This window comes from Gymnoscopelus braueri (assembly GCF_963280865.1).
Source record: "Gymnoscopelus braueri genome assembly, chromosome: 23".
NCBI lineage: Eukaryota > Metazoa > Chordata > Actinopteri > Myctophiformes > Myctophidae > Gymnoscopelus > Gymnoscopelus braueri.
The window spans coordinates 8,285,168-8,299,486 of NC_137625.1; the positions used below are offsets into that span (position 1 = coordinate 8,285,168).

The following is a 14,319-nucleotide window of genomic DNA, read 5'->3' on the forward strand; positions in this document are numbered from 1 at the left end:
CACTAACTCTAAGGGAGCGCCCCAGCCCGGGATCGAACTGGGAACCTTGCGGTTTTCCAGTTCACTCTACCCGGCCACTCTACCCCCGAGCCACTGCCACCGCTAATTAATTACTTTATGTTTTGGGCCCAAACTTGCAGTACCACAGTTGGGGGCTTGTTCTCAACACACACCCAATCAGTGACGTCACAACAGGCGTTCTCCATTAGCTGTCAGCAGCGAAATTCACATCGATTTCACTGATCACTGATTGGCTGTGGTAAGAGCCGTGACATCACTGATTGGGTGTGGTTTAGAGCCATGACATCACTGATTGGATGTGGTAAGAAGCGCAACATGAGAGATCATTGGGCCACAAGTGTGCAGAGCAGCGAGCTATGCAGATGTTTGCCTGCCCTCCTCATTTGAACTGTCATACTAGAGGAACACTACAGGGTTTTGCCGTCCCTAAGGAGGGACCGAGTCAGCATATCACACAAGCTAGCACGTTTCTTGTAACTGAAGGCTCGCTCCTGTGGGGGTCATGCTGAAGAGCTTCACGTTCCTCGGCATAACATCCACGATATGGGGATTCATCTTGTACATGCTCAAGAAGCATCTGCGACTGCCGATGCGCTACGGGCAGCAGCGATACGACGCTTTGCCTCTGTCACCCACGTCCGGAGACGGACACAACGGCGTGAAGAGGAAGATCCTCGTTTTGGACCTGGACGAAACTCTGATCCACTCCTACCCCGACGGCATCGCCAAACCCAGAGTGAGACCACCGCCGGATTTCATCCTCCAGTTTGTCACTGATAGTAAGCACCCGGTTAGATTCTTCGTGCACAAAAGGCCGCACGTCGACTTCTTTTTAGAAGTGGTGAGCCGCTGGTACGAGCTGGTCGTGTTCACGGCTAGTATGGAGGTCTACGGATCGGCGGTTGCAGACCGGCTCGACAATAACAGGAACATTCTGAAACGCAGGTATTACAGGCAGCATTGTACACTGGATCGAGGTAGTTATAGCAAAGATCTGTCCATAGTACACGATGACCTCTCCAGCATTGTCATCCTGGACAATTCACCTAGAGCGTATCGCAGCCATCCAGACAATGCAATACCTATCAAATCCTGGGTCGACGAGCCTGGCGACACAGCGCTTCTTAACTTGCTGCCGTCGCTGGACGCACTAAGGTTCTCCGCTGACGTCCGCTCCGTCCTCAGTCGAAACCGCCACCAAAAAAGGACTTTTGCGATTGGCTGAATTGGGAGGGGCCCATTGCCTAATTTCAGCTGGCTTCCACTCTGCCCTCCATTCCCACACCACTGCACCCTTTGCTAAACACCTGTACGGGTCCATTTGGTTTCAAAATATCAATAATGTAGCTGGAGACCCCCTCAAGGACCCCCGTGGGTCAGCGGACCCCACTTTGAGATTGAGAACCACTGGCTTAGCTAATAGGATGAATAGTACCAGAGCCCAAAAACTACTGGCTGGCCAGCTGTTATTTTTCTTGATTCTTCAATTGCAACTTTTTCCCCCAAAACAAAATGGAGCTTCTCTGCAAGTCAAAAGATATTTCCCACATTATTTCCTCTCGACTCCGTGCCATTATATAAGACGTTGCATCATGTCAACAGATCACTCTTGTAAACCTCACAAAGCCACCTGGGCAGTGGAAGATATATGACCAACCCCTTTTTTAGATGGGTCTTCAGTGAATTCCTGAGTTACGTTTTTTTCCTTCACTAGAACGTATATCGTTGCTGTTGTGGGCAGAAACCTCTTATCTCCATATTCTAACTTTTTGTGTTTATTCGTAAATTAATTCCCTACTTGATCATACTACAGAGTCACACAAGAGTATCAAAAGTAGCAGATCTGCAAGCTCAGAGCGCAGTGCGAAGCGACACGTTTTGAGCTTGTAGATCTACTATTTTGAATTTGAATGCTGAAATAGTAACAGTTTTGGACATAAAAAACCGACAGACGATATACATTATTTATGTGATGTGAGGACGTTTTGCTTGCTCTATATACCATCCACAGACATCTTTGAATAGATACATACCTGTGCAGCCTGATGCATCTTTTTTAAAACCACAATCATCGCACTTTCCCCTAAGCTCCTTGTGTGGAACTCAGTTATATAGGTTGGACCGAAAAAGATGTGTGTAAGAGAGAGGAGAAAAAAAGAGTAACTAAAGAGAGAGAGGAGACAAAATAATGGTTCATCTAACTATCTATACCTTCTAGAAACCTGTGTGCGTGTGTGTCTATCTTGGGCTTCCCTGATCGGCCAGCCCAACCCATTGGCTACACAGATTGTCCAAGCTTTGCGTCACATTTGTGCCGCTGCACCAATATAAGTGGTAACATGCCCAATAGAACTATTATTCTAGGCCCAATGGCTAATACAGCCCTGTCGCTGACGGGTGGAAAATCTCCAAAATGTGTCAATTGTGTCCATTTTGGTCAGAATTCTATTTTTGCCATGGACATACAAATGAGCGGACAATAATATTTCCAGAAACACAAAGAGCTATAGCCTTAAACGACCGTTACAGGTCTGTAACTCTGAGAGAGGGCACAAATGGAACGAAATGGACCATTTGTGCCCTCTCAGAGTTATGGGGGTCCTTGAAAATAAGAAGATAGAGAACCACTGTCCTCGTGGACCATAGTGTCATAGTAAAGCAGTGTCAAACATATTCTGAAGAAGACCTGGAGACTGACATTCAGTAATTGAGTCTTATTATAACATTACAGAAGTACAGACACACTCTGTCAACAAGTACAATGGGATTGCATCGTTCTCGACTTGCATCGGCCCTGTGTCCGGCCTAATGACAAATTGGCTGATGAACCATTCTTAATGACAAATTGTTTGTCAGTTACTGTACGTCAATGTACAATATTCAATCTGGACACCATGAGGAGTGAGGACATCTTGTTTTCTCCTCTCACTGTTCCATAGCATCCAAATGTTATACAACAGGGCTTGAACTTAATTTCTCTCCCCTCCATCCTTGTAGTTGGTTTTGTATTTGCATTCTTCCCTTTTCTGTTTTGGACATGCCTTTTAACAAGTTTGGTTCAACTGTCTGTCTTCTGCCTTATAGAAGGCCTTATAAAACAATATCTTGTTGCCCATTTAAACCCTACGCTTATAGTTTAGTGGTCCTCAACCTGTGGGTCCCCACATGATTTTGGGGGGGTCCACAGATGACAGTAAAGTGACAATATAAGGACTTTCAAGACCTTTTTAATACCTAAGAAAAAAATGAAATGAATAAAAAAATTGCATTACTGCATGAAAAGGAATCAACAAACTATGCTATAAAAACTGGTCAAACATTGGCCAAATTGTAAAATAATAAAAGTGGTAAAAATTGTGAAAATAGACGATCTACAAGCTCACAACGCCTCGCATGTGTTGGCATTACAATGGAGCTACAGTACAGGCATTATGGTCTATGTAAAACCTCCAAATAGAGAGCAGTGCAGCAGCAGTGTGATCCAGTGTGGATTTACCCTTTAACAAGGGCACTGTTTGTGGCTTAGATTCCCTGTGTACCGTGGTTCCATGGCTCTGCCCACATTAGTTTCCTTTCCCTGTGTAATTCAAAGGGTTGAACCTGGCACTAAAAGCAGTAAGTACTCAGGCCTGTATTCAACATTTTACTTGGGTAAAAGTACAAAAGTAATGTCCTCAAAATATACTTACAGTACTAAAATAAAAGCACTACAATTCGTCCAAATTTGACAAAAATAACGGATCTACAAGCTCACAACTTGTCACATTATAGATCAATGATTTTAAAATAGCTGGAGAATAAAATAGGATTCGTGGTTAATGGATGTTTTTGTATTAACTCATTCACTGCCACAATTATTGCTGGCCGCGTTTGCCCACTGCCAGAGATTTTTCATCGAAAAAAAAAAAGTACTCAGGAGCCAAGATACAGAATTTTTAAGTTTTAAGTTAATATGGAAGTGGATGGGAGTCTAGATCTTCGAAAAATCATATCTCCTTGGTCTTTGGGTCAAATTTAAAAAAAAGAATAATAAAAAAAAAAAAAAAAAAAAAAGTGGCAGGATTGGTAAACGGGAATAATTACGTCAATTACGTCAGTGGATCAAATCTACAAAGTAACAAGTAACTAAAGCAGTCAAATAATAATGTTAGTGGAGTAAAAAGGACAATATTTGCCTCTGAGATGTACAGTAGAGGTGGGAGGAGAATATAATATCAAAAATGGACATACTCAAGTACAACTTTGAGGTACTTTTACTTTACTTAAGTACAATACTTGAGTAAATATGCACTTAGTTACTTTCCACCGCTGAGGATAAATCGGGGCTTCAGGGTTTTCCGTTCCCTTTGTAGCATGGCAGTGGCACTCGTAGAGGTCGGGGAAGTCACCCCCCATGCAACTCAATAGGTGGAGCATGGCAGGGAGCCATTTAAACTGCAGCCACCTTTAGTCAAAAAGTGCTGGGAGGCGCTTTGAATCCAACAACAGCATCCATCAAGCCACGGTTACACCTGCCATGCAGTGTGACTCCTACGCTGGCAGAGTATAAAAACACTGGCTCTCAAAGTCGGGTCTGGGGACCCACCGGCAGTATAAACGGATCTTTTATGGGTCCGTAACGCAGATCAACAAATCAAATGTGTACCCTGAGTTATATGCATATGCCACGGACCCCCATTTGATCAAAATAAGTTATCTCTGGGACCCCAAACTACACTGTAAAATCCTTATTGTTTATGTAACTGGGAGTGTACAAATGGAACCGAATAGTCCCGTAAGGGTTTGTACAATCTCAGAGTTACAGACCTATAAGGGTGCATCTGGACATTTTTATCACCGTTGGTGTTTTTATCTCTGCTTCTGGTCTATTAAATATACATGCATTTCCTTTTGGGAAATGTAGACCGTCTGATACAGTATGTCTTATATTTATGTTTGATAATATCACAATTTAACAATAAAAATGTATAGGCCTATGTTAACCACATTAATCCTGGTGTCCCTTTTTGAAAAAGGGACACAAAGGGATCATCGGAAGTCGGCTGGATTTGCGGTAAATATGCAAATCCCCATATATGGAGTACTGGGATGTCATCAATGTGATTTCATAGTACTGATGTTGTAGGAACTACATATATGGGGATAAAAGGGATACGGGCAGACAGACAGACAGACAGATGGGTACTTTGACAACCGGTACAATGGGTATTGCAAAGCCAGGGACGCATGAGCTCCCAAGGGGCATCGTTCCCAATGGGCATAGTTTTCAACAGGCATCAGCTTAGTAGAGACTAGATAGTAAGTTTAAAGGAATGGCCATTCCTCTTGGGCAGGGAATTAATGTGTGGAACCGTGGAAAGATCTCCGGCACGAAAAAGAAGTAAGATAAAGTGATGGATTGCAGCAAGGGAGACAAAACAGAGCGAGAGGCAGAGTGACAGTATTGACAGAGATGGAGAGAAAAGAGGGAGTGGGCGTGTCACAAACAGAAAGAGATTGGTAAGATAAAAGAAGAGTCAGCAATGGAGAGGGTGGTACAGCCGCCGTACGCAGACATAAAATAGAGAGAAACAGACAAAATAAGGAGAGGGTGTCAGGAAAGACGAGAGAGAGAGCGAGTCGACCACAGGCGAAGAAAGTGAGAGAGTGAAAAGAGAAAGTGTGTTTTCTCCAGCATCCACCATCCACCCTTTTATCAAATCTAAGGCGCCAGTAAAGGCAGCAAAATGCATGAATGCCTACAGCAGTGGTGGGAAAAAAGTACTCAAATCAATACTTCAATGTAGAAGGACTCTGTGTTACAAGTACAAGTCTGACAGTATTGGTATCAAAATACTTAAAAGTACAAAAGTAAAAGTACTCATTATGCAGAGTGACCCATTTAACTTCAAATGTATAAACATATTTTGAAAATAGCAGATCTACAAGCTGATGCGACACATTGTGAGCTTGTAGATCGGCTATTTTCAAATGGCCGAAATGTATAGGGCTTAAGTGGTTAACGTATGTTTTGTAATAATCTAATTCTACAAAGTAACTAGTTTTCAAATAATTGTAGTAGAGTAGAAAAAGTACTGAAAATTTGAAATACTCCAGTAAAGTAAAAATACCTAAAAATATTACTTAAGTACAGTATTTGAGTAAATGTACTTAGTTACTTTACACCACTAAATCTAAGGAGCAAAGAAAGCTAGCAAAATGCTAAATGCATGAATAGTAGTGTTTCCCAGCTTGGGGTCCGTGCCCCCTTTGATGGGCGCCAAAAGATCACATGAGGGAGGCGTGAGGCCTTATCTGTTCGGAAGTAGGCCAACATTTTGAACATGTTGCACAAAACAGTGAATGACATTCATTCACTGTCTGTCTGCCTGTATGTTCTCAATATTATTATCCCTCCAACTTCAAAGTTTTACTTGAGTGAAAGTACAAACGTATTGGCGTCATATGGTTTAAATACCAAAGTAAAAGTACTCAAAAGCAGATCTACTGTACGTGCTGTGAGGCATTGTGAGCTTGTGGGTCTGCTATTTTCACACACCACATTGTACAATGCAGTATAATACAGGGTTATAGTTAATCAGAGATCTTTTTCGTGTCGATTTGTTGAAGAAATAAAAAGAATATACGGTGTACCAAAAAACAAAAACATCCGTCTCGATAATTTGATTAACCTGAGCCTAACCATGAGCAAGATTCATTTGGTTGGAGATTCTAAATGACGGTTTCAGTTAATTGCCCAGCCCTGCTAATAACCATTTAAGCAATTAACAGAAATGCACATCAAAAGACTGATGTCCCTTTAACAGCTAGATTATATCTTTTCCCACTGTTGTCTTTTTGAGGCACAATTAAAGCTTAAAGTTCTGACTCGCTCTGACCTCTCTATCAGCACTCACTATAATTAGCTTAGTGCAATTATCTTTGTGGAAACTAGCATTACCTTACATAGCGTGGACAGACACAGCTCACATGAATCATCCCTCAGCTTTGAGTCACTCCACCTACAGTCAGTGGTGGAAAAAGTACTCAAATTCTTTACTTAAGTAAAAGTATCAATACTGCAATATAACAATATCGATCTGTTACAAGTAAAAGTCCAGAATAAAATATTTACTTGAGTAAAAGTACAAAAGTATTGGTATCAAAATGTACTTAATGTACCAAAAGTAAAAGTACTAAAATATTTGAAAATAACAGATCTACAAGCTCACAACGCGTCGTGATGCGATGCGTTGTGAGCTTGTAGATCGGCTATTTTCAAATAGCCTAGGTATAAAATAGGGCTAAAGTGGTTAATGTAAGTTTTATAAAGTAATATATTTATATCGGCAAAGTAACTACAGTAGTAACTAAAGTTTTCAAATAATTGTAAAAGTACAATATTTGCCTCTGAGATGTAGTGGAGTAGAAGTAAAAGTATTGGAAATTGGAAATACTCAAGTAAAGTACAAATACCTCAAAATTGTACTTAAGTACAGTACTTAAGTAAATGTACTTAGTTACTTTACACCACTGCCTACAGCACATCAATACACAAAGCTACCATTAACCACACGCACGCACGCAAGCGTGCACACACATACACACACACACACACACACACACACACACACACACAATGTACACGGGCAGAGTCCAAGTGCCTGGATGTGAACTTGATCTGAAAGGGGACTTAGAAAAGAAAATCTTAATAGTTGGCAAAAGCTGAAAGCCACATTTTGATTAGAAAATGACCCTGGTAAAAGTGAAAGTCACCCATTACAATAGTACTAAAAAAGAAAGTCTTAAAGTATCTGATATTACCCAGCCACTTCCGTATATATCAAAAGTAATTATCTGATATTAAATAACCCGTAGCTACTTCAAACTAAACGCTGTTAATAAAATAAAAATCAGCCCAGACTACTCTCTCTCTCTCTCTCTGAGCTTTATGAAGTTTATTCTGTATGATATCGTCTTACAGATGGAAGTGTTCAAAAGAACAAAAAATGCAGTTGATTGACCATTTGCCTCAAACTTTAAGAACACATTTGAGAACGCTGAGACGTCACACCCTCAGTAACAGACATTTTGTAGAATCGGCCTCAGGTCTTAATGGGTTAACCCATTAAGACCGGGTTAACCCATTAAGACCTCGAAGGCATCTGTCATTTTGGATTTCTAAATTTGGCTATTCAAAAATAGCAGATATACAAGCTCATAGCGCGGCACAGAGTGCTGCGCTATGAGCTTGTTGATCTGCTATTTTTGAAAAATCCTGAAAATGTGTGCAATATAAATATATATTTAAAGCGAACATTTGTAACTCAAATAGTTGCTTCTGAGGGTCCCTGGAACAACATATTTTGAGACGGGGGTCTGCGGCCAAATACATATAATTTTGGGGGTCCTTGACTTTTTAGAAGACATTTTGTAGAATCGGCCTCGGGTCTTAAGGGTATTAAAGATTCTACATAAGTGGCCTGGGCCGTAACGTGGCAGTCCAGGCACCCTATAGGCTGCCATGCCAGCCTGACCAGTGTGTCGCGGGTTCGACTCCCGTTCCCGGGAGTCGAACCTGTGTGTCACCCCCATCTCTCTCCCCATTTCCTGTCAGTCTACTTTCCCTATCCCTCTCTAAAAAAATCCCCCCCCCAAAAAAAATCAACATAAGTATAAGTACGTTTTTTCAAAAAATCTACAAGCTCACAACACGTTGCATCGTGGCACGTTGTGAGCTTGTAGATCTGTAATCTTCAAATAGCCAAAGTATAAAACAAGGTTAAAGTATGTAAATTGGTTAAAGTATGTTTTGTAATAATCCTATAAATCTGCATAGTAACTAGACCTGTCAGATAATAAGTAGTGGAGTAAACGCATTACATTTGCCTCTGAGATGTGGTGGAGTAGAGGAAGCTCTGGTCCACAGCGTTAGAAGGAGTTCCTTCTAACGCTGTGGACCAGCAGAGCTAGAGTAGAGGTATTGAAAAATGGAAATACTATAAGTGAAGTAAAAGTTACATCAAAATTGTACTCGAGCACAGTGATATACTGTAAATTAGGGGTGTAACGATACATTTTAACAACGATTCGATACATATCACGATACTTGGTTGTCGATACGATACATGAACGATACAGGTTCATTTTTAGAACGATGCGATACGTTTCGATTCAAGGATTTAGTCGATATGATACATGAACGATACAGGACAGGTTAATTTAGAACGATACGATTCGATTCAATGATTTAAATATCGATATAGTAACTATTTATTTACCCAAAAATTCTGTGTGAAAAATATATAGCTGGAGATAGTGGATATAAACCCCTCGTTCTCTTTTTTCTTCTTAAAATTGCTAAATACAACGTATAAATACTTTTATTGATAATTATTGAATATTGATAAAATGTATTATTTGCATTGCAAAACGATTCGATACGATTAATTGCATTGCAAAACGATTCGATACGATACAAAGTCAAACGATACGATATTTTGCTGTTTGCATAACGATATAGTAGATCGTGACCATTAAAAAAAAAAATCTGTGATTTTTTATTATTTTATATTTAATTATATGATATACTATATTTAATAAATACCCTTTTTTGCCGTTTTCAAAAAAGTTTTTTCACAGAATCAAACGTTTTATGGTCATGATTCACCAGGACCCTGGATGGCTTGATTCTAGGCTTAAATTAATTGATATCAATATCTTTGGAAATGTCAATGGGAAAAAAATATTTTGAAGTGGAACCAGAAAATGGCCGCCACTGCTATGCCCTATTACTTTCCACCACTGCTGTCCTGCACATACTGATGTCAGTCACAACTTCACAGAGAGGGTCAGAATAATGAACAGTTTGAGAGCAGCAGATTTATGATCTTCAATAAAAACCTTATACTTATGAGAGGAGAGAGGGGGAGATTTATACACACCTGGCAGCACACTGCTGGGCTCTGAGCTCCTGTCATTTAAATGTTACGCAATTAGCATATGTTCTCATCCAGAGTGACAAAATAAGCTTCATTTCTCATCATTTAACAAGCAGACAATTAACCCATTAAGACCGGGAACGCACCTGTGTCATTTTAAGATTTATTTGGCTATTCAAAAATAGCAGATATACAAGGTCAAGGAGCTTGTAGATCTGCTATTTATTTTTTTATCGTGAAAATGTGTGCAAATCTTTGAATATATATATTTTTTTAAGCGAACATTTTAACTTGTATCTTTGCTTCTGGGGATTCTACAAATGTCTTCTAAATAGAGTAAACAGTTTTTCGAAAAGAATTATGTTGCCATAGGCCTAATATCAGTGGTCCTCAAACCTTTTTCATGTCAAAGACCCCCAAAATTATATGTATTTGGCCGCTGACCCCCGTCTCAAAATATGTTGTGCCAGGGACCCCCCAGAAGTAAAGATTTGAGTAAAATTATTTCGCTTAAAAAAAAGTATATATATATATATATATATTAATAAAAGATTTGCACACATTTTAACGATTTTTCAAAAATAGCAGATCTACACGCTCACTTGGTACCGCGCTTTGAGCTTTTATATCTGCTATTTTTTAATAGCCAAAGAAATTGAAGATGACACAGATACTTTCCCGGTCTAAACGGGTTAAGGAGCCACAAGGCCCAGAATGACCATTTAAAATGGTAAATGGTGCATTTATATAAGTGCCTTCCATAGCGCTTTACAATGGGCATTACATTCACCCTATTCACACAGATGGCAGAGGAAACCATGCAAGGCATCCAACCTGGCTCATCAGGAGCAGGTGGGAGGTTGAGTGTCTTGCTCAAGGACACTTTGACGCTAATCCTGGGGATCAAACCGGGAACCTTCAGTGTCCCAAACGGCCGCTCTGGCTCCAGAGCCACTGCTGCCCACAGAATTTGTGGAAATAGCCTTCAATCTCGTAGATCTGCTTTTTCCGTAATGTGTGTGGGGGACTCAGCTTGTGTCACAGGTAAGAATGGGGGCTCCAAGTTAAAACAAGACCGACATGAAATGTCGAGCTTGAAGCTTGGCTACCAATAGAAAGAAGACAAGTGCATCTGTGTCTGTCTCACGCGCACTAGGGTTTCAGACGGTAGACGCACGCGCAGTAGCGTTTTAAATGCGGAAGTCTTGCAATCCCAGATTTGACCACCAGGCGGCGGCAGCTTCACTGTTCTGTACCGCGGTTCTGGGGGCTTGGTTCAGAGCATGGGAAGCCATTGGCGGCACCGCCCTCATTGGCTGGCCTTGAGCCAATAGATGGGTTTCCTGTTTGTAAACATGAGAGGATGATGCGCGCGCAGTGGAGGGATGAGCCTGTAGAGGGCGCTATTACCCGCAGCAGCTCTGGCCATTGTACATTCATAAAAGAAATGGTCTTCACCGGGTTTAATGAAAGTAGATTAAATTATGCAGTTTGTAATATCTTCTTTACTCAATAAAAATTATTTGTCGGAAGTTGGATCTGTTTGTATATAATAGCAGCATTATGCCTATTATGCCTATAATAGCAGCATTATGCCTATCTAAATCCCGAACAAAACAACAGAGTGAAGGGCGCTTCCGGTTCGTTCTACCCCAAGCATGCGCAGATTGCGCACTCTGCTCTGTGATGAAGTCGCGCGGAAACCCATCTATAGGGAGAAAAGTGAGAAAGTGACGACTAGTTGCAGCGTTTGTTTATTGGCAGCTTGTTGCCAAGCTGTAAAACAGATTGGGAACCACTGGTCTGTCAGAAGAAAAAGGTCAAATATTGGAAACAAATATAGTAAGTACAAGATCAAAGCACTTATTAAGATCAACTATTTTTTCTTGTAACATTCAGATTGGAAACCTGATGATGTTATCAAGTGGTGCTTGCCTTCCTCTAAAATTAATACATTCAGAATGCGGATCTCCCCTGTACTTCAACTGATAAATGTCTCACTTTTCCCCCAAACTGATTGGGGTCTCTCTCATCTGTCAGCGTGATAAGGGAATAGATTGGCTGGTGAATTTATGTTGGTCCTCGCCACGGGCTGAAGACGGATTCCCTCTTCCAGTGAACACTCTGTCTTGGAGAGTGGAGATGGCTAGCACAGTATTTATCAGAAAGATTGTGCTTTTTTGTGCGTGTTTCTTCAGGATGTGAATCACAGTGGCTGGTACAGTTTTGAGGTACTTTTACTTTACTTGACTATGTCCATGATTCAATACTTGTACTTTGTATTCTACTACAATTATTTGAAAACTTTAGTTACAATTTACTTTTAGATAGATTTAGATTATTATTACAAAACACACCCTACTCCATACTTTGTCTATTTGAAAAGAGCAACTTTACAAGCTCACAATGTGCCAAATAGTGACACATTAGGAGCTTGTAGAGCTGCTATTTTTGAAAAAGATGTTCCGTTTTTTGTAAACGTTTACTTTTGTAGGCTACTCTATATTTGATACCAATGTATTTGTTCTTTTACTCGAGTCACATTTTGATTGCAGGACTTTTACTTGTACCATGGTATTTCTACATTGTAGTATTGTTACTTTTACTTAAGTCAAAAATGTGAGTATACTTCCACCACTGGTGAATCAACATTAAAGGACAAACATTAGACTTAACAGGAAAACACAGGTGACTTACATGGCCCATAATCATCATCATCAGTACACATATCTTCATACTCTGAGGCAGTTTTTCACAAATTCATTTGGTTTCAGCGTTAATGAGTTTGGATTTTTCTTGGGGGTAATAGCATCTGCGGGACAGTTATTTCATCTAGTGTTAAATACAGCTCAGTGAATTGATGGAAAATGCACTCATTGCGTGGCATAAAGCTTCACCGAGCACCTCTGGAAAGATGTAGTTTTTAAATGAATGACTTGCTCCATTTACAGTCTCAGTACTACAGTAACATTATTTTTTTCCCCTTTTTTTGTAAATTTAGAGTAGTGAATACATTTTTTGCCCTTTTTCTCCCCAATTAAGTCGTTGGGCCTCTTCCTTACTTCCTTCACAGGTGTTACCAATGATTCTAATGAAGGCTCTGTCTCCATTTCATGTAGCACAGTGGTTCTCAAACATTTTAATTTCAAGGACCCCCATAACTCTGAGAGTGTACAAATGGAACCAAATGGACCCTCACGGGTCCATTTGGTTCCATTTGTACACTCTCAGAGTTACACACCCGTAAGGGATCATTCGGAACCCCCTCAAGGAACCATGAGGGTCCCTGGACCACACTTTGAGACCCACTAGTGTAGCAGCGTGTTTCCAGTGAGACAACATGCACAATATCAGCACCCCTGACTCTGTTTGACCAGAATGGAACAGAGCCTTCATTAGTATCATTAGTAACACCTGTGCAGGAAGTAAGAAGAGGCCCAATTTCTTTCCAATATGGCTGCTGCGCATAGAGTCTACTGTGTTCACATAGACGCCCGACAAAGCCGGATGCACCACGGTGGATTCGAACCCACAACCTCCGTGGTGGTGGGCAGGGACTTTACCACTGTGGAGGAGCTCAAATCAAAACAAGACCTTGCATCCAAACATCTGACAAGCTAGTGGAAACACTGCTGTACGCCAATTCTCTTCACCTATTCTAACTGAATGACACAGAATAGGGATGCTAGGGTTGGTGAGTATAGGTCAGAAAAAAATTGTCTGTGGGGTGCCCGCTGGCCTAACCGGCGCATACCACATAGTTAGGTAGGTTCCGATAGGTTCGAGTTCCGCTCCCGACGACCTTTGCTGCATGTCTCTCCTGTCTCTCTCTCCCTCTTTCCCGTCCATCTTCATTTGTACTCAATCAAAGGCGGAAAAGCCATCAAAACATCGGATTTTTAAAAAGAAAAACTTGGCTGCAGTGAAGTCTTCTTACCTCGCTGGAGATGGGGGGGGGGGGGTTGCAGACGTAACACCGTCCCTGGTGTTACGCCCAACCTCCGGGGCCTATCAGTGCAAGCAGTCAGCCCGTTCATTTTGCTCAGCAGTCTTTTAATTTTTAATTTGGAATTCAATCAGACTACTTTCCTCATCTGCGCAGAGGAAATTGCCAATGCTAATGAATGGCAGAGGAGAATTGATCAGTTAGACTCTGAGCCAAAATAAACACAGTTTAATTTCTACGATAAATTGAGGGCACGCCTCCCTCGCTTTAATTTCTTCTGGGGGAAACAGTGTGTGGCCTCGGGCAATACCTGCCTGCTTGCCTACTTGCCTATACAGTGTCTGTCCGTCTGTTTATCTACTAGTTCTCACATCACAATAATAACTAATTTCAACTGAATCTCTCATGTACAGTAGATGGTTTTTGATTCGA

At 40.9% G+C, this 14,319-nt stretch overlaps 1 protein-coding gene across 1 annotated transcript; it reads left to right on the top strand.

Moving 5' to 3' along the window:
* Positions 1-523: 523 nt before the first annotated feature.
* LOC308079240 (CTD nuclear envelope phosphatase 1A-like) lies at positions 524-1,246 on the top strand (the record flags this gene model as incomplete). The annotated part of the gene is made up of 1 exon (XM_080420615.1): positions 524-1,246. The coding sequence occupies one exon, from the start codon at positions 524-526 to the stop codon at positions 1,244-1,246; it is 723 nt and encodes a 240-aa protein (XP_080276741.1).
* Between the last annotated feature and the right edge of the window lie 13,073 nt (positions 1,247-14,319).